The sequence below is a fragment of the Thyridium curvatum genome (assembly GCF_004353045.1).
Source record: "Thyridium curvatum strain D216 chromosome Unknown NODE_133_length_58504_cov_82.914470, whole genome shotgun sequence".
NCBI lineage: Eukaryota > Fungi > Ascomycota > Sordariomycetes > Thyridiales > Thyridiaceae > Thyridium > Thyridium curvatum.
The window spans coordinates 32,605-50,685 of record NW_022156888.1 but is presented as its reverse complement, the minus strand read 5'-3'; the positions used below and the strand labels follow the sequence as shown (position 1 = coordinate 50,685).

Sequence of the window (18,081 nt, the reverse complement as noted above, 5' to 3'; positions counted from 1 at the left end):
TTGACAGACCGGGGGCCGACGAAAAGCATTGCCTCATGCCCCATGCCTCAGTTGCATCATTCGTGGTGACCGAGTGGTGATGTTTCGTCTCGGAATCGGGGATGCGCTAACGAGATAAAACATGCAGCCAACGCCAATCAAGCCTACGAGCCTACCTAAAGCTTGGGAGAAGATTGCCTAACCTGATTACTCCGCACGCTAGACACGATAAAGCAGCGTCTGGGGGCGTGCATGGGCTTGTTTCTGCAGCACTGAGTGAAGTCTATCGGTTTGGTGGTCGTTGAACCCAGCACTGTCTGTCCCTGCCACCATCCACGGCACGAAAACGAAACGGGCGAGCCAGGCAGTGCCTGATGGATCAGTTTGCCTCGCATCTTCTCGCTCAGAGGTACTGTTGTGCCATGTGAGTCCTCAAGCTGGTTGAGTCGGGCACCCGGTCCGGCAGGGTACCTACTTCCCGAGACGGGAGCTCTGATCAGGCACTGTGACCACTGTGGACCCCCCGAAGGTGGCACCTGATCACCACATCTGGATGGCCCAGTGCCCCATACGAACTACCTGCCTACTAGCATCTATCATTTGTAGGGGAAGGTGCTCGGGCTGCTGACACACCGCATTCATTTAGGGATACCATCCCCCATTGCAGCCTTCAACGCTGAACTGTCCATGCCCCATCCATTTGATCCGTTCTCAAAGGCGACATCTGACTCGGAATACAAGACATCTTTCCTCATCCACTTTCACCCAAACGGCCAGAGACTACCTCTACACTTTGCAGTCAGTCAGGTTACGCTTTTGGGGTGCACCCGCCCCCTCTAGAGTACGTTTGTTCTAGATAAGCCGACCGCATGTAGTCAGTGGGCTTCGCAGGGCGGATGACGGCATACTCTTGATCTCTCGCAAGCTGCCGGCTAGCTTCGTCTCCCCCATGACTTGACCTACGTGCCACGACCCAGCAGACACACTACACACACAAAACACAACATCCTGCGGCGCACTGCTTGGGCTTCTGGAGCCTTCTTGAGCATCAGCGTTATCTGCGGGACGCTGCCTCCCGCAGCAAACAAGACGAAGTGGCAGACGACACTCCCCAGCCGCAGTTCCCCATCAACCTATCCACCTCCGACGACCCATCCACCACGCAACCCCCCAACCCTCCTATCAACACAGTCTACTCAGCACAACATACTACGCTATCTTCTGGTCCTCAGCAGGACCGAACAGCACAAGGCGGCGATCTCTTGAACGAACCCGCGGGTGTCAGTACCGCAGCAACGAATCCACCAGCCCCTCCGCGCCCTGCTCCACGACAAGTCCTTGGGCGAAGGCAGCGTCCCGAGGCTGAAGAAGACGACGTCGGCGAGCCGGCTGGAGATTCTGCAGTCTCTTCTGCAGCCCAGGGCTCCCCACACAACACTCGACGCCGAGCCAAGCGAAGACGAGCCGAAATGTTGGGCGACGGAGATGGAGACGCAAGTTCTAATGGAGCTACAACGGCGGTATCTAACGGGACACGTGCCCAAGGCAACTCCTTTGCGGCCTCAACCAATGGAACTCGCAAGGCGGTGTTGTCTGAATCCTTGAACGGTTCATCGCAGAACGGGAAGCAGGTGGCAGAGCAATCCGCAACCACTGCATTCGGCCATGACAGGGAGGAGGTCACTCGCATTCTCATCCAGGCTTTGTCCGACATGGGCTATTCTGAAGCGGCGGCAAGTGTCAGTGAAAAGAGCGGCTTCGCGCTAGAGAGTCCGACGGTCGCCAGTTTCCGTAAGGCCGTGCTGGAGGGGGATTGGGCCTCAGCCGAGCAGCTGCTCATTGGGGCAGCAACGGCATCAGAAGACAGGACCGAGTCCGACAGCGGTCTGGTCCTTGCTCCCGGTGCCGACAAGAGTCTGATGCGCTTTTGGCTGAGGCAGCAAAAGTTTCTAGAGCTCCTGGAGCAGCGAGATACGGCGCATGCCCTCGCCGTCTTGCGAAACGAGCTGACGCCGCTCTACCAAGACACCCAGAAGCTGCATTTCCTCTCGAGCCTCCTCATGTGCCAGTCTGCGGAAGATCTGAAGGCCAAGGCGGACTGGGATGGTGCTCGTGGACAGTCTCGGCAATTGCTGCTGTCCGAACTCTCTCGTACGTAGCCCAGGGAACTCGATCTCCAATCACCCAGAGATGGTAGGTGCTAACTCACGAGTAGGATCTATCTCACCTTCTGTCATGCTCCCGGAACATCGTCTCGAGGTTCTGCTACAACAGGTAAAGGAACACCAGATAGGCGTCTGTCTGTTTCATACCAGCGCTGCGTCGCCGTCGCTGTACTCGGATCATTACTGCGAAAAGTGTGATTTCCCTACAGAAGTAATACACGAGTTGGACGCACACGCCGGCGAAGTCTGGCAAGTGGTCTTCTCTCACGATGGTAAGCGGCTAGCTAGCTGTGGCGGAGACCGACACGTCATAATCTGGGATGTGCCGTCCTTTGAAGTCTTGTTCAAGTTGGACGGGCATGAAGGGGGTGTGGGCAATATCTGCTGGAGCCCAGACGATAGCCTACTGGTTTCGTGTGGTCGGGATAGATATGCTAGGATATGGGACATGAAGGTGAGTTGAGTAGACATGGGGAAAGTCCCCATCGCCATTGCCCAATACGCAAAGCTAAACAACCCTCCGTAGGACGGCCTTTTCAAGACAGCCCTGGAGCGATTCGATGAACCGGTCAGCAGCTGTATCTTTGCTCCGGACGGCCGATCCATCATTGTCGGATCGTTTGACAGAGAGCGTGCGCTATGTCAGTGGGACCTGGAGGGCAACAGAATGGTTTCATGGACGAAGAAGCACAGAACCGAAGACTTGGCTGTGTCTCCGGACGGACGCTGGCTAGTAGCCATGGACGACCAAAATACGCTTCACGTCTACAATTTCGTCACGCGGGAGCTGGAGTACGACATGGACTTCAAGTCCCGGCCGACATCAGTCAGCATCAGCCAGGACTCGAGGTTCCTGCTCATCAATAAGACGGATGGAGAGCTTCAGCTGCACAACCTCGGGTTCCGCGGCAATCCAGTCAGGAAATACATTGGAGCGACAGGGGGCAAGTATCTCATCCGGAGTTCTTTCGGCGGCGCCAACGAAAGCTTTGTCATTAGCGGAAGTGAAGGTTTGTGTGCCCGGCTTTCCGGTGCCAGCAGGTCCCCCTTTTCCGAAGGGCACGTTTCACTAATAGGGCGCTCGCAGATGGGAAACTGGTGATATGGCACAAGAACTCGGGGATCCTGGTGCACAAAGCCTCGGCGCACCAGCCTCGCTGCAACGCAGTGAGCTGGAACCCAGCGGATCCTTGCGTGCTCGCAACATGTGGTGACGACAGCATCATCAAGATGTAGGTTTTGTTTGAGCCTCTCTTTCGCAGTGTAATGCTGACTGATCTCGGGCGCAGCTGGTCCAATAGAAGTCGAGCGGCGAGGCAGAGGACAGGAAGGCCCTTGGCCTCCAACGGCAGCGGCCGCATTTCAAACGGCAGCCGGCTTGATCTTTTGGAGACTTAGGGACCTCCGATACAAGCCCGGCAGGACTTGAATGCTATGGCTGCCGTTGACTACCTCCAGCATATGATACGTGCGAGGACATCTTTTCAATAACACGGCTTAGAGTAGAGATGAGGGATAGCCGTCGAGCAGAAGATAACCCGGCGCGGCACGGCATCAACGTCCATAGCGGCGGCCGACAGAGGACGAGAGATGCACCCTGTAAGCGCCGCAGTTGGAATACCGAAGCTGAGACTCCAGCATGGTCCGGGTATGACAGATCGAGTCTCGTATGGCTGGCTGCCATCCCCCTGTGTATGTAATATGTAGCAGCTCTCTGGCGGTCACATAGGCATTTCGTGAGCGAGAGAGCACAGATGTCCGGACGCAACCCCAGCGCCCTTAGCGCATGATAGTAGAATATCAATATCAACTCTAGCATTAGATTTCTCAAGTACTCTCTATGGAGTAAGTTGACAAAAGGCTATTTGTGAATCCCTAAGATTACACTAGAAGGAAAAGCCAGAAAAGCCGCGTCCAGCGATGACGAGTCAATCCAGGGCTGATTGCTGTATACATACTTGAAGTATATGGAAACCCCGGAAGGTAGGCAGCAGAATAAGGTTGATGTCTTAGGTAAGTTCGGGTGTACGTACTTGTAGTTCTATCGTCCCCTAGAACAGAATGGAGGCCTGGGCTGGATGCGTGACCCACTGACGATAAATATGAACAGCCACGTCAATCACGTGTGGGGGCGGTGCAAGGCCAGCTGGCGGGCGGCCCTGTTAGATGTCTACCTAGTCAAGTGGCCCCCCCCCCCCCGAAACTCGTCGAAGCTCAGGCGAAAAGATACGTAACGCTCTTTCACTTGGTGGTCCCGCCGCGCTTGTGAATGCTGGTCCCGGCCCTGGCACTGCGTAGTTGGGCCCAAAATATCGGCCTTGCCTTCCCATCTATCTATGCAGCCTGGATCGTCCACGCACGACCCCCCCCTGAACATCTGAATCTCCAAAAAAAAAGGCCATTGTACGTACGGACTCGACAATCTGTCGCTCCCTCTTCTTCGCAAAACCGACTGCAAGCCAACGACGGCATACGCACAGCATCGCTGCAGGCTGACGAGAAACCCTTTCCCCGCGCGACACAGCTAGCTAGCTCATCGGGCACCGTTGTACTCAACAACAAACAAAACACCGCTTTCCTCCTCGACTGTCGTCGACATCACAGATCTGCGCCAGCTTCAGGCGTCGATAGACCACCACACACCCTTGACAACCCGCGTTCAACACCAAAAGGCCAACGCTTCATTTGCTTCTGCCACGACCGACCGCCAACATGACGACGAGCTTGGCCACGCCGGGAGGCATCTCGGATCCGGCGCTCATCCAGTACGTTGTCGTCACAGCCCGCCGTGCCGTTGACCGGGGCGGCGATGGGAGAGATCGCCGGAAGGGGCGTGGCTAACATGGGCGTTTCTGCTTTCTAGGCTCGTGAACAAGCTCCAGGATGTCTTCGTTACCATCAACGTCAACAACCCCATCGACCTGCCGCAAATAGTCGTCGTCGGCAGTCAGTCTAGCGGTAAGAGTTCCGTGCTCGAGAACATCGTTGGCAGAGATTTGTAAGTTGGTTGCGATGCGTCACCCCCCCGCAATACCCGATTGTCTGAGGAGCGACATACTGACCCAGGTGATACTCCGACACAGCCTGCCCCGTGGCTCCGGCATCGTGACTCGACGACCGCTGGTCCTCCAGCTCATCAACCGGGAACCCAAGGCGCAAACGAACGGCGTTAAGGACGAGGTCGCTAATGGCACTACCGACAAGCACGCCAACGCAGATGAATGGGGCGAGTTCCTACATATCCCTGGCCAGAAGTTCTACGACTTCAACAAGATCCGCGATGAGATTAGCAGAGAGACCGAGGCCAAGGTCGGCCGCAACGCCGGCATCTCCCCGGCCCCTATCAACCTGAGAGTCTACTCCCCCAACGTTCTCAACCTCACCCTTGTCGATCTTCCCGGTCTGACCAAGGTCCCCGTCGGCGACCAGCCCCGCGATATCGAGAGGCAGATCCGTGAGATGGTCATGAAGTACATCCAAAAGTCCAACGCCATCATCCTGGCCGTCACGGCGGCGAACCAGGATCTGGCCAACTCGGACGGTCTGAAGCTCGCGCGAGAGGTGGACCCCGAGGGCCAGAGGACGATCGGTGTCCTGACCAAGATCGATCTGATGGACGAGGGTACCGACGTTGTGGATATTCTGGCTGGCCGGATTATTCCTTTGCGGCTGGGCTATGTCCCCGTCGTCAACCGCGGTCAACGAGATATCGACAACAAGAAGGCGATCTCGACTGCGCTCGAGGCTGAGAAGAACTTTTTTGAGCAGCACAAGGCCTACCGAAACAAGAGCTCCTACTGCGGTACCCCCTACCTGGCGCGGAAGCTGAACTTCATCCTGATGATGCACATCAAGCAGACGCTGCCGGATATCAAGGCCCGTATCACCAGCTCTCTACAAAAGTACAACACGGAGCTGGAGAGCCTCGGGCCCTCTATGCTCGGAAACAGCGGCAACATTGTCCTCAACATCATCACCGAGTTCACCAACGAGTGGCGTACCGTGCTGGAGGGCAACAACACCGAACTCTCGAGCGCCGAGTTGTCGGGTGGTGCCAGAATCAGTTTTGTCTTCCACGAGCTCTACTCAAACGGTATCAAGGCCATCGACCCCTTTGATCTGGTCAAGGATCCCGATATTCGCATGTTCCTGTTCAACTCGTCTGGTTCCTCTCCCGCGCTGTTTGTTGGCGCCAACACCTTCGAGCTCATCGTCAAGCAGCAGATCAAGCGGCTGGAGGAGCCTAGTGTCAAGTGTATCTCCCTGGTCTACGACGAGCTCGTCCGCATCCTTACACAGCTCCTGGGCAAGCAGCAGTACAGGCGGTATCCCCAGCTGAAGGATAAGATCAATCAGGTGGTCATCAGCTTCTTCAAGAAGGCCATGGACCCTACCAACAAACTCGTCCGGGACATGGTCTCGATGGAGGCTTGCTACATCAACACGGCTCATCCCGACTTCCTTAACGGGCACCGCGTAAGACACCCGCCCTTGTTTACCCCGGCCACTTACCTGTCTCTTATACTAACGCGTGCAAACTTAGGCGATGGCCATTGTCAATGAGCGACACAACCCCTCGAAGCCGGTGCAGGTCGACCCCAAGACCGGCAAGCCCCTGCCCAGCCCATCGGCCCGCGCTGCCTCGCCCACGCTCGCCGACACGAACCTGGGTGGCGAGGACAAGGCTGGCTTCTTTGGGAGCTTCTTCTCTGCCAAGAACAAGAAGAAGGCGGCTGCTATGGAGCCGCCACCGCCGACCCTCAAGGCTCTGGGTACGCCCACGGAGCGGGAGACCATCGAGGTCGAGGTTATCAGTACGTCATAGAACTACCCTGGAGGAGGTTAGATTCGGAGCGTTTGAGACTAACCACTCCTTTTCCTCTCTCACAGAGCTGCTTATCCAATCATACTTCAACATTGTCAAGAGGACCATGATCGACATGGTTCCCAAGGCTATTATGCTGAACCTTGTCCAGTGAGTTACACCCCAGGCAAGACTTGCTCGAGATTTGCGATATGTGGCTAACACAATGATACAACAGGTTCACCAAGGATGAGATGCAACGGGAGCTGCTGGAGAACATGTACCAGCAGGACACTCTGGATGACCTGCTCAAGGAGAGCGACTACACCATCAGGAGGAGGAAGGAATGCCAGCAGATGGTCGAGGCCCTTACCAAGGCGGCCGAGGTGGTTGGCCAGGTACAATAGAGGACACGCTGGGCTTTGTGAGACTGCAATGCTTTGGTACGTACGTAAAGAGCGCGCGCGTGAGACTGTTGCTAGAGATGGAGGAGCAGAGAACAGGCAGTAGGCAGGAGGAGGAGGAGGAGGAGGAGGAGGGGGAGCTGGGCAGCAGGCAGAGATTCGGTATGATTGACTGACAAGACGAAACGTTTCTTGTTTTTCTTTTGGAGCGGCGTCTGTCTGCATATGTCTATTAGAACGAGAAACACTTTTGATAATCGAGGAACTTTGATACCAATATTTCGATAATTATCGCGGAGGCAGCTTTCTTTTTCTTGAAGCGAACAGATAGGTAATAATACATAGATGCCAGGTTGCAAATATGCAGTGTGTTTGAACCATTTCCATTGAGTTCGTTTGGCTAATCAGAACACACCCAAGAGAAACGAATCCAACCTACTCACTGTATCTATAACCTTGAACGATCCCGGAGCACCAGACCCCCCTTGTTGCTCACCTCGTAGTCCCGGCCCCTCGCCCAGCCGGCCCATTCCCGCAGCCGCTCCTCGCCGCCCTCGCCGGGGCTCAGCGACGCGCCCTCGTACCCGCTCCCGGGCACGCCGGGGCCCTGGCCCTGCGCGACGTCGGCGGCGCCCTGGTGCACGGCGAGGCAGGGCGTGTCGCGCAGCGTGACGACGGGCCGCTGGTCGCCCTCCCTGGCCGCGGACCCCTCCATCTCGCGGAAGCCGAGGACGGGCGTGCAGCAGGCGTCGGTGCCGTCGAAGACGCGCTCCCACTCGGCGCGGGTCCGGGTGCGGAAGGCGGCCTCGATGAGCGCGCGCAGCTCGGGCCAGCGCGCGCGGTCGGACCGCTTGGCGCCGCCCGCGGCGGACCAGGAGCGGTCGAGCCCGAGGCCGCGCGCGAGCTCGGCGAAGAAGTGCGGCTCCAGGGCGCCGACGGACATGTGCCCGCCGTCCGAGGTCTCGTACGTGTCGTAGTAGGGGCAGCCCGTGTCGAGCAGGTTCTCGCCGCGGGGGCGGTCGCCCAGCGGCGTCTTGAGCGCGTAGCGCGGGAAGGTGGCGAGGTAGGCGCTGCCGTCGACCATGTTGGCCTCGACGACCTGGCCGCGGCCCGTGCGCGCGCGCGCGACGACGGCCATGAGCACGCCCTGGAAGAGCACGGCGCCGCCGCCGGCGAAGTCGCCGAGGATGTTGTACGGCGGCGTGGGCTTCTGGCCCGCGCGGCCCAGCAGCGAGAGCGCGCCCGAGACGGCGAGGTAGTTGATGTCGTGGCCCGCCATGGCGGCGTACTTGCCGTCGCGGCGGAAGCCCGTCATGCGGCCGTAGATGAGGCGCGGGTTGTCGGCGCAGAGCACGTCGGGCCCCAGGCCGAGGCGCTCCAGCACGCCCGGCCGGAAGGGGTCGATGAGGACGTCGGCGCGGCGCGCGAGGGCGCGCACGAGCGAGACCCCCGCGGGGTCCTTGAGGTCGACGGCGATGGAGGCCTTGTGCCGCGTGAGCATGTCCTCCGTCGGCGTGGGCTGCGGCGCGGCGCGGTCGATGCGCAGGACCGAGGCGCCGGCGTCGGCGAGCATGAGGCCGGCAAAGGGGCCTTTTTTTTTGGTTTTGGTTTGGCTGTCAGTCGCCCGATTTCTGGTCTTGGTTCTGTTATGTGATATGTAACGTACCTGGTGCCAGGCCGGCGAACTCGAGGACCTTGATCCCCGTGAGGGGAGGTTGGCTGGCCATGTTTGTGAGCAGGAGTAGACAGACGTTCGTGTAAGTGGGAGAGGCTATGTATGTATGTGTGTGAGATCCTTGGAGCAAACTGCGCAGATCTTCACGAAAACCCCAGAGAAAGAAGGCAATCAACACGACGACATATATCACACACAAAAACACACAAAAAGGAGAGATGAGAAGAGAGGAGAAGAGAGCGGTTCTCTTTTCTCCAAGATGTCACACACCCCACTGGACCTGGGGTCGTCGTTCGTTCCCCTGCCGCTGCCACGGCTTCGATTTGGAGCTTGTGGGGGGTGCCGCCCGCCTGTTAAGCTGGGGAAGGCCCAAAACGGAATTGAATACCCGCGGCGAAATATGGCAATTGGAGATGACCTTTTGAGGTGCGGAGGTTCAGTGTGGTTCGGTGCATCCTCACCCCCACAAGAGCCGTCGTCGTTAGCGGGCAGTCCGGGAGCCCGTTTTGGAGCCGAGGTTCAACGTCTCCACCTAGGTAGTTACTTAGTGCTGCTGATTGATATTCTTCGGCCATGACCTCATGTAAGTCTAGTGGATTGTCACAGCTGGATGCATTATACTGATTATTTCAAGTTGAACAATACGGACATGCCATGCCATGCCAGCCTTCATTACAAAGATTGCCTAAGCTAGTCGTACATAACTACACATCATGCGAGGTGCCAGGCCGCAGAAGAACAGAATCAGCAGAAACACGGAGACTCCCCCGTAGATAGATAGATGCCCTTGCCCTTGAAGCCTATACACAGAACCCTCGAGACCCCCGTCGACCTGCCTGTATATGAAGAAGCCAGCCATAGAGAGAGAACAGAAAATGATCAAGTAAACGCCACCGACAATGCAATATGAGTGAGTCCCTTTCTCCAGACCTCGGCCATAATACACCAGATCCCTCCGTTATATCCAGGACCAGGACCAGGACAACATACACACATGGACCAGACCAGACCAGGCCAGGCCAGGCCGTTATGTACTTTTCGACTGGACACCTCATCGCCACAACTCCGGATTTTGTGTCGTCGTGCTCCCTCCCCCCTTCCCAGAAAAAGTAACATTGAACTCTGCGAGAAAAAAGCAGAGAGGTTGACTCGACACCAAGAAAGTCTTCGTTCGGAATCAGTTGCAAACCCACTCCGCAAAGACACACCACCTCGCCGTCCGGTCGGCCAGCACCAGGCCCCTCCAGACGCCCCTCTCGCTGCACTTGATGATGGTCTCCCACGTCCCGCCGTCGCTCTGCTCCTCGTCGCCCCCCGCAGCGGCCGCCCTCCCGCCACCCGCGGCGCCGACCCCGACCCCGACCCCGCCGCCCGTCCTCCGCTCCTCCTTCCGCATAAGCCGGAGGATCTTGCCGCCGGGCGTCTGGATCGCCAGCTTGGCCGGCTTCTTGCCGCTGACGTACGCGCCGCTGCTGTTGGTCGTGCTCGGGTTCGAACCGGCCGCGCTGCTCGACGTCATGCTCATGGCCGAGCCGGGCCGCGCAAAGGGGATGGGCGACGCGCCGCCCGGGTTGGACGAGGGCGTCATGGCCGAGCCGCTCCCCGACGAGCTCGGGTGCTGGCGTATGGCAAAGACAAAGGTGTTGTTCAGCGCCAGGCGCTGGCACTGCGGCTGCACGACGTAGATGTCGTGGCGCTGCGCGTGTGGCGTCGGGTGCCGCGTGACGAACTCGTACGGCGGGTTCTCGCCCGTGTGGATGACGGGCAGCACGAACGCCAGCGGGTGCGGGATGTCCTTGATGCTGTGCATCAGGCCCCGGGTTCCCGCGTACACCTTGAGCACGCCCGTGCCCTCGTCGCCGGGGAGCAGCGCCTTGACCGTGTACCGCTTGACGCCGCCGTACCACTCGGCCTGCGCGAGCGCCCGCTTGCGGACGACCTCGCCGCTCTCGAAGAAGTCGCCGTCGGCGTCCCTCGAGTAGCCGCGCACTTCGACCTCTGCCACCACCTCGACGTCGGCGGGGACATTAAACTTGACGTGCACCATCTCCAGGTCCTCGATGCGCGTCACAGAGGTGTTGTAGCCGTGCATCTGGAGACCGTTCTTGAAATATGGGGGACAAGCACATGGCAGGTTGACCAGGATCTCATGGGCGACAGGCGGGCAGATGTGCTGCTGCGTGTGGTGCTCGGGGATATGTGTCCAGCAGCTCTCGGTCGGGCGGACAAGGAACCACCATGGGTCGGCCATGCCGCTGCCTGCACTCGAGTACAGGCCACGCCTTGGGTTCGAAGGGCTGGCAAGGCAGCAATCCATGATGCGCCACTCGTTGTCGACCAGGACGGCATTCCACCAGTGGTTGGATCGTGGCACCAGGTTGTACTCGGGAATCTCACCTGGCGTCTTCAGGTAACCACGCACGATCTCGCAGTGCAGGCCCACGGCCGAGCACATTTCCATGACCAGCAGGGCATACTCTTCGGCACACGCCCTCTTGGTCTGGATCACGCGTCTCGTGTCGATCTCGCCTTCAAACTCCTCCTCCCAGGTAATCTTCTCCGACACCCACGTGAAGATGGCCCGGAGGCGCTGCACGTCGCTTCGGTAAGGTCTGCAGACATATGTCGTCGCCAGCGTGATAGCTGTAGTCATCGGCGGCAGACTGCTGATGAAGCGTGAGTTCTTGTCGACCTGGCTGAGATTGATGGCGAGGTAGTCGATCGGTTGGTCCACGGGCATGCCATCCGCACCCTCGTCGCCGTTGATGGTGTCGTAGAGCTCATCGACCGGATCGAGTGTCGGGTAGTCCATCATCTGGCACCGCTCGCGTCTCTCGTTCCGTTCAATACGACTCAGCGAGTTGGATCTATTCACGTCCCGGCGGACCTGGACCCAGTCGATACCATTGCCAAGACCCATCTCGTGTGCCGCGTCTCTCGGCGGCGGTGGTCCCATCCCGCCTATGGAGCTGATGCCGGTGCCCATGGACCTAGCCATGGGCGACGAGGAGACGGAGCCAGCGCCAGCAGTAGCTATGCTGCCGCGTGTGCTAGCCACGCCCGTCTTGGCGGACTCGAGGATCTTCTTGAAGAATCCAGACTTCTTGGGCTTGGGTGCCCGCAGGCCGCCGATGCCCACCATGCCACCCATGCCACCGATATCGTCGTGGAAGCCGATCTGCGACTTGGATCTGGAGTCTCCAGAAGCATGGCTGCTGTGGTAGGTGACACCTGTGAAGGGCGTTTCGGGCCTGTCCATGTCGAGTTCATGCATCCCCAGTGCACTCTGAGCCCGCGCCCGGTTCTTCCTAGCCAGACTGCCAGCACTCGTCGCACTGATGCCTGAAGCTGACACACCACTCATCAAGCTTCGGTCGGTGCTTTGGGTCGTGGTGCTCCTATTTCCTGACGATGCACTTGTGGACGTAGTCTTGGTGGTGAATGTGCGCCCCAGCATCTGTCGTCCGACCTCGTACGCCGACCTCTTGTGGCGCAATCTGTGCTCCGAAGCCATCTCTCCGCCCATCGAAGACTTCGGCCTGTCATACAGGTGACTCTTTGGGGGCGGAGGCGGCGCTTCGTCAATCCCCACGTTTGCGCTGTGCTGATGCATGTTGCGTAACCTAGTCTCCATGCGTTCCACATAGTTGCTGAGCTGAGGAAGCTGTTGTTCATCCTCTCGGTACCCTGTGTGGTAGGTTGCGTCTCTTGACGAACTCCCGCTCCCGCTATAAGTCTCGTAGCCTTCGTCGACCGGAGGCGCAATGCCCATCGACGTCTGGGGCCTGTTGTGCTCCTTGCGCTGCTTTCTCCTTGATTGCTGGTGGACCATGTCGAACGACTCGGGGGACCAAGGGTCGAACGCAGGTTCTGCGGTATCGGTCTCGCCCACGCCCAGGATATCCAACTGCTCAATCACACCATCCATAGCCTCCCGCAAGGGCGAAGGCGTTAGACCGTCGGCCGCTGGGGACGGAGGGCATGGTGACGGTGCTCTGGGGGTATGGTACCCTGCCGGTTGGTGATTATAGGACATGTTCGAACCATGTCGTTCCAGGCCTGCGTGCTGTCTATTGTCATAAGACAAGTTAGATCCATGCCTCTCCAGTCCCGCGGGTTGCCGATTTTCATATGACATGTTTGAGCCATGTCTTTGTAAACCGTTGATGGCAGGACTGTCAAACGAGTTATGGGACCCGTGCCTCGGCACCACATGCCGGTGAGGTGGAGGTGCAGGAGGAGGTGGGGAGTCGAGAGGCTCCGAGATCTGGGCGTGTTGTGGAGGTAGTGGTGACGGCGGCCGGTAGGGCTTATACTCTTTTTGCTGGTAGGAGAAGGAGGGTGCGGGTGAGGGAGCTCTCGAGCCGTAGCTGTGAGCTGGAGGTGGCGCAGGGGACGGTGCTCTCGAAACATAGTTATGCATTGGAGGGGCAGGAGATGGCACCCTTGAACCATAACTGTGCATTTGGGGCGCAGGGGACGGTGCCCTTGAGCCATAGCCATGCTTTTGAGGAGGAGTCGGCGGCCTGCCGGCGTCTTCGTGAACGGTCGGGAACGTATTGCCCGAGTTCTCTCGAGATCTCGCTGAACCAGGCTTGAATGTCTCAGGCTGCTTGGCCGTCGTATAATGAGGAGCTTTCGCATAAGCCTCGAACGGTTTGCGGAAGGTCTTTGACTTCTGCGGGGTGTTCTTGGGGCTTGGGGTGTTGCTGTTTGGCGGCAGTGGGCTCGTCGATCTGCTCATCGGACGGAAGCTGTCTGGCAGAATCTCGACAAAGTTGGAAGGGAAGACGCCGACCATTCTCCTGTCTCGCCGCAGCCGTCCAGTCCACCATGATCCGTCTCCTGCATTGAGGCATTCTATGAGATCTCCTTCGATGAATCCAAGGTCTCGTTTCGACTGCGGAAAGCAAAGTCAGCATACAGCGAGAGAAACATTGCCAGTAGTGCATATTGCGAAGGCCATACCTCTCCTCCCCAAGAATAGACAGCCCTACACCAACAGGGGAACCGCGTTGGCAGTGGTGGTGGTGCGGGTGTCATTTTGGCGACAGGATTGTTGGAAAGGAAGCTCGTCGTCGCATCTGCCTCCCACCAAGAGGCGTGGTATTCGTGAGGTCACAGCAGTCTTTTCTGCTCCGACGTGTCAGTTCGCAACGGCGGTGAGGTTTGTCCAAGGTACGGAGTAGGTGGATAATTGGCGTAGGGTGGTTGTAGACACGACAGCGCCGTTGGGGTGAGATGTTGCAGCGATCCTGAGTCGGCGATATGTCAAAACATTCCAGCGGGCAAGAGGCGATATCGCGATAGATAAGCCCTGTCACTCGTGCGGTAAGTGGACGGCGGGACTTGGAGCTATGTGGACAATGTCCTTGTTGTTTCGGGCATGGTCGCTGGTCGGTGAGGGACGTGGGTGGGATGCGCTGTGGAGGAGCTTGGGCCAAATCCTTGTTTACAGGCCCCGTTGCCAGCGTGGCAACCGCGCTAGTCGGGGGGGAGCTGCAGGGGCAGTCAGGTACTTTTTGGAGGGGCTATGCCTCGAGTGTTGCATGCGACGCAACGCTTTCAGCTCGACGGTATGCGCTGTGTTCCAGAAAAAACAGGTCCTCGTATGACTCGTAGTCGATCCTTGGATCCCAACTTTTTTCCTCTGATCATTTTCTTCTGTATTGTCACGATATCAAGGCAGAAAGGATCCTGTCACCTGTGTGATCTCTCAACCTCAATCAGCCATACAAGTATCTCGTCTAGGCTGAAGCGGGTCCAGCGTGTAAGTCGAAGCCCAGCAGCCCTGGAGACCCAAGTTGCCCAACCGTGCCAACCAAGCCTTGGGGTTCGCGTATCTGGATGGAGTCCGGCAAAACAGATGAGGCCATCGTCAAACTGTCTATGTATGTATGGCTTTTCAACTTGGGAACGAACAGCCCAGCAGCACTCCAAGCTGCATTGGAGACAATCATCATTGATACCTATACCTATTCTTAATTATTACAAGTACCTACAAGTACCTACTTGTAGAGGCATCCAGGTAGGTTGGCACGCTGACAAGCAGGGTAGGTAGCGCTGAGAGTGGAGTCTTCCGCCGCAACGCGGCCGCCGTCCATCCAAGGTGAGCGAGACATCCAGTCTGCCATTCCACCTTCACCGTGAGCGTTACCTAAAATGAGCCTCCGTTGCCCGAAGTGACTGTCGCATGCTTCAATTGGGTCGCAAGCGCCCTCTGACTCTGCAGATGACCCGTCCATCGGTCTGCGAAGACTCAGGCGCTGGAATGCTGGCGCTGCAGGTCAATCTGGGGAAGAGCCACAGTGGGCAGGCAACCCGGTGTAAGTGGCACTGGCCCTGCGCTTGCATAGGTACATATGACTCTGACCGCCATCAACGCCAACACCACACACCGTCTCTTCCTTTTTTTCTCCCCTTCTTCCTCCCTCCCGTCTGCAATGACCCAGCCCAGCAGCAGAGCCGACCATCATGAGAAGTGACATGTTTTTTTCTGGAAAAGACAGCTCCTGTTCGCATCCTCAGTTTCATCCTGGTCCGGGGTAGAGGCTAGACGGCCCCAGTAGTAAACAGCGATTTAAGAAAACCCCCCGCCAGGCCCAGGCGGGTTGCCCGGACACGACCAATTGGCCCAAGCTCCCTCTACCAAACAACCCGGTCACTCCATCGACTTTAATTACTTATACAAGAGCCCGGCAGCCCTCTCTCTCGCGCTCCCGATCTCTCTCGAATCTGCTCAGAAGCATTCTCTGGATCTCCTGCTGTACCGCTGTACCATTCTGCATTCGATTTCGCCGCCAGCGCATCCTCCGGCATTCCGCAAGCTTTGCGCGCGCAGGTACTGAAGTTGCATGTTGACGCAGCCAGCAAAAATGGCCGACGAGGGCGTTGCAAGCCACTACCAGGTTTTGGAGGAGCTGGGTCGTGAGTCGAGCCCCCGCGACAGTCACAGAAATTCACAGCGCAGACTTACTGATTCTTTCATCTCGCTTCAGGTGGCAGCTTCGGTGTGGTGTACAAAGCTCTGGAGAGGGCGACAGGAGAGACGGTCGCTATCAAGCTTGTAAGTTCACGCACTATGGTTATCCAGGCATCTCAAAGAAGGTCACAGCCGACTCACATGCACACCCACTCCAGATTGACCTTGAGTCAAGCGAAGATGATATCCAGGAGATCCAACAGGAGATCTCGGTGCTCAGCACTTGCGCCAGCTCCTTCGTCACACAATACAAGGCCAGCTACCTGCGCGGCCACAAGCTGTGGATCGTCATGGAGTACCTAGGAGGAGGCTCTTGTCTCGATCTCCTGAAACCCGGAAACTTCAGCGAGGCGCACGTCGCCATTGTTTGCCGGGAACTGCTCCTCGGTCTAGACTACCTGCACAACGAAGGAAAGCTGCACAGAGACATCAAGGCCGCCAATGTCCTCCTCTCAGAGAGTGGCAAGGTCAAGCTGGCCGATTTTGGTGTCGCCGCCCAGCTTACCAATATTAAGTCCCAGCGAAATACCTTTGTGGGCACGCCCTTCTGGATGGCACCCGAGGTCATCCAGCAAGCAGGCTACGACTGCAAGGCGGACATCTGGTCTCTTGGCATCACTGCCATTGAGCTGGCCAACGGCGAACCCCCTCATGCCAATATCCACCCCATGAAAGTCCTCTTGCAAATACCCAAGAACCCTTCCCCAAGACTCGAAGGCAACTTCAGCAAGGATTTCAAGGACTTCATTTCCCAATGCCTGGGCAAGGACCCCGAGCGGAGGCCCCTGGCAAGAGATCTTCTGAAGCACAGGTTCATCAGGTCGGCTGGCAAGGTCGAGGCCTTGCAAGAACTGATCGAGAGGCGGCAGATGTACGATGCGAGTCAGCACCGCAAAACGCATCCTGTGTTTTACCAAGAGACTCTGCACACCATCTCACCCAAAGACGACGGCGACGAGTGGGTATTCGACACCGTCAGGTCGGTCGCACCCAAGAGAGCCACGGTCAAGTCTCGCAAGCCATCCTCCATTTTTGCTGCCGACGAGCTCATGCGGAAACTGGACCTCAAGGATGGACCGCTGCAGCCATCTTCACCGGCGACTGGCACAGTACGGAGGGCAACGGCTCGGCGCCAGCCATCAGCATTGTACCAAGGCACATTGACAGGGTCGCCAAGGGGCTCAGTCATTGCCCCCAAGCGCCCGCTGCAGCCCGACATGTCGTTCGGCAACGGAGGCTCGAGCGCCAGGCTTTTCCGCCGCGTGCCGTCTGACAGCTCTACCGGCGGCCAGCTCGGCATGTCCGAGTCGCCCGAGGCTACAAACAACGAGAACCGGCCCCCTCCTTCCATGATGGCTGCGGCCGTCGAGCCCACGAGCAAGGAGGCCCAGCTCGGCCGCCGCCTCTTCAACAAGGCCCTCGATCCTACCCTGGCCGAGCTCCACGCGCAGACCTCGGCCATGCAGAAGCGAGAGGCCCTGGCCAAGCTGTCGGACGCCCTGGCGCTGCTCGACTCGGTGGACCCAGAGGGTGCCTACCACCTCATGCGCAATCTCGTCGCGGCCGTCGCCAGCGACGCCAAGCTCGACAATGCCTTCCTCCAGCCCGCCATCGGCAAGACCCCCAGCGACGGCACGCCGCAGGGCACGGTCATCATCCGGAGCCCCACCAAGCTCGTCCTCAGCAACGCGAACCCGCACCTCAAGAGCCACCGCAGGCGCCAGGGCAGCATCGCTCCCGAGGGCTCGCCCGACAAGTACTCGGAGAAGGAGCGCGCGCGCGAGCTGGAGAGGACCATGCTCGAGGCCAAGTTCCCCGGCCGCGAGCCGCCGGCCGGCATGGAGCACACCAAGCAGCTCAGCGACGTCCTGTACGGCCGCTGGCTCAACGGGCTTCGAGCCCGTTTCCCGAGCGTTTGAAAATCAGATAAAACCATGTCTGTATTAGAGCGGGAGGAAAGATTGTATCACCACTTGTCACAAAACGAAAAGGTCAAGAACTCCTTTTGACAGCAAACCCTCTGCTGTCTCGCATTTTGGGGCGCATGGTCTCGGCATAGACTGCTCGATAGA

The 18,081-nt window shown here is 58.2% G+C and overlaps 5 protein-coding genes across 5 annotated transcripts; 3 read left to right on the top strand and 2 right to left on the bottom strand.

The window, feature by feature from the left end:
• Window positions 1–666: 666 nt before the first annotated feature.
• On the top strand, window positions 667–3,542 carry E0L32_012062 (uncharacterized protein; the record flags this gene model as incomplete). The annotated part of the gene is made up of 6 exons (XM_031134861.1): window positions 667–777; window positions 957–2,130; window positions 2,195–2,598; window positions 2,671–3,154; window positions 3,232–3,376; window positions 3,434–3,542. 6 exons carry the CDS (start codon window positions 667–669, stop codon window positions 3,540–3,542), a joined length of 2,427 nt encoding a protein of 808 aa, XP_030999362.1.
• Window positions 3,543–4,856: 1,314 nt separating this feature from the next.
• On the top strand, window positions 4,857–7,528 carry E0L32_012061 (uncharacterized protein; the record flags this gene model as incomplete). Its single annotated transcript, XM_031134860.1, has 7 exons — window positions 4,857–4,909; window positions 5,008–5,142; window positions 5,228–6,620; window positions 6,688–6,958; window positions 7,035–7,119; window positions 7,187–7,346; window positions 7,406–7,528. 7 exons carry the CDS (start codon window positions 4,857–4,859, stop codon window positions 7,526–7,528), a joined length of 2,220 nt encoding a protein of 739 aa, XP_030999361.1.
• A 272-nt stretch (window positions 7,529–7,800) lies between these two features.
• Window positions 7,801–9,079, bottom strand: E0L32_012060 (uncharacterized protein; the record flags this gene model as incomplete). Its single annotated transcript, XM_031134859.1, has 2 exons — window positions 7,801–8,942; window positions 9,019–9,079. 2 exons carry the CDS (start codon window positions 9,077–9,079, stop codon window positions 7,801–7,803), a joined length of 1,203 nt encoding a protein of 400 aa, XP_030999360.1.
• Window positions 9,080–10,204: 1,125 nt separating this feature from the next.
• Window positions 10,205–14,070, bottom strand: E0L32_012059 (uncharacterized protein; the record flags this gene model as incomplete). The annotated part of the gene is made up of 2 exons (XM_031134857.1): window positions 10,205–13,927; window positions 13,996–14,070. The coding sequence occupies 2 exons, from the start codon at window positions 14,068–14,070 to the stop codon at window positions 10,205–10,207; spliced, it is 3,798 nt and encodes a 1,265-aa protein (XP_030999359.1).
• A 1,832-nt stretch (window positions 14,071–15,902) lies between these two features.
• On the top strand, window positions 15,903–17,928 carry E0L32_012058 (uncharacterized protein; the record flags this gene model as incomplete). The annotated part of the gene is made up of 2 exons (XM_031134856.1): window positions 15,903–15,954; window positions 16,121–17,928. The coding sequence occupies 2 exons, from the start codon at window positions 15,903–15,905 to the stop codon at window positions 17,926–17,928; spliced, it is 1,860 nt and encodes a 619-aa protein (XP_030999358.1).
• Between the last annotated feature and the right edge of the window lie 153 nt (window positions 17,929–18,081).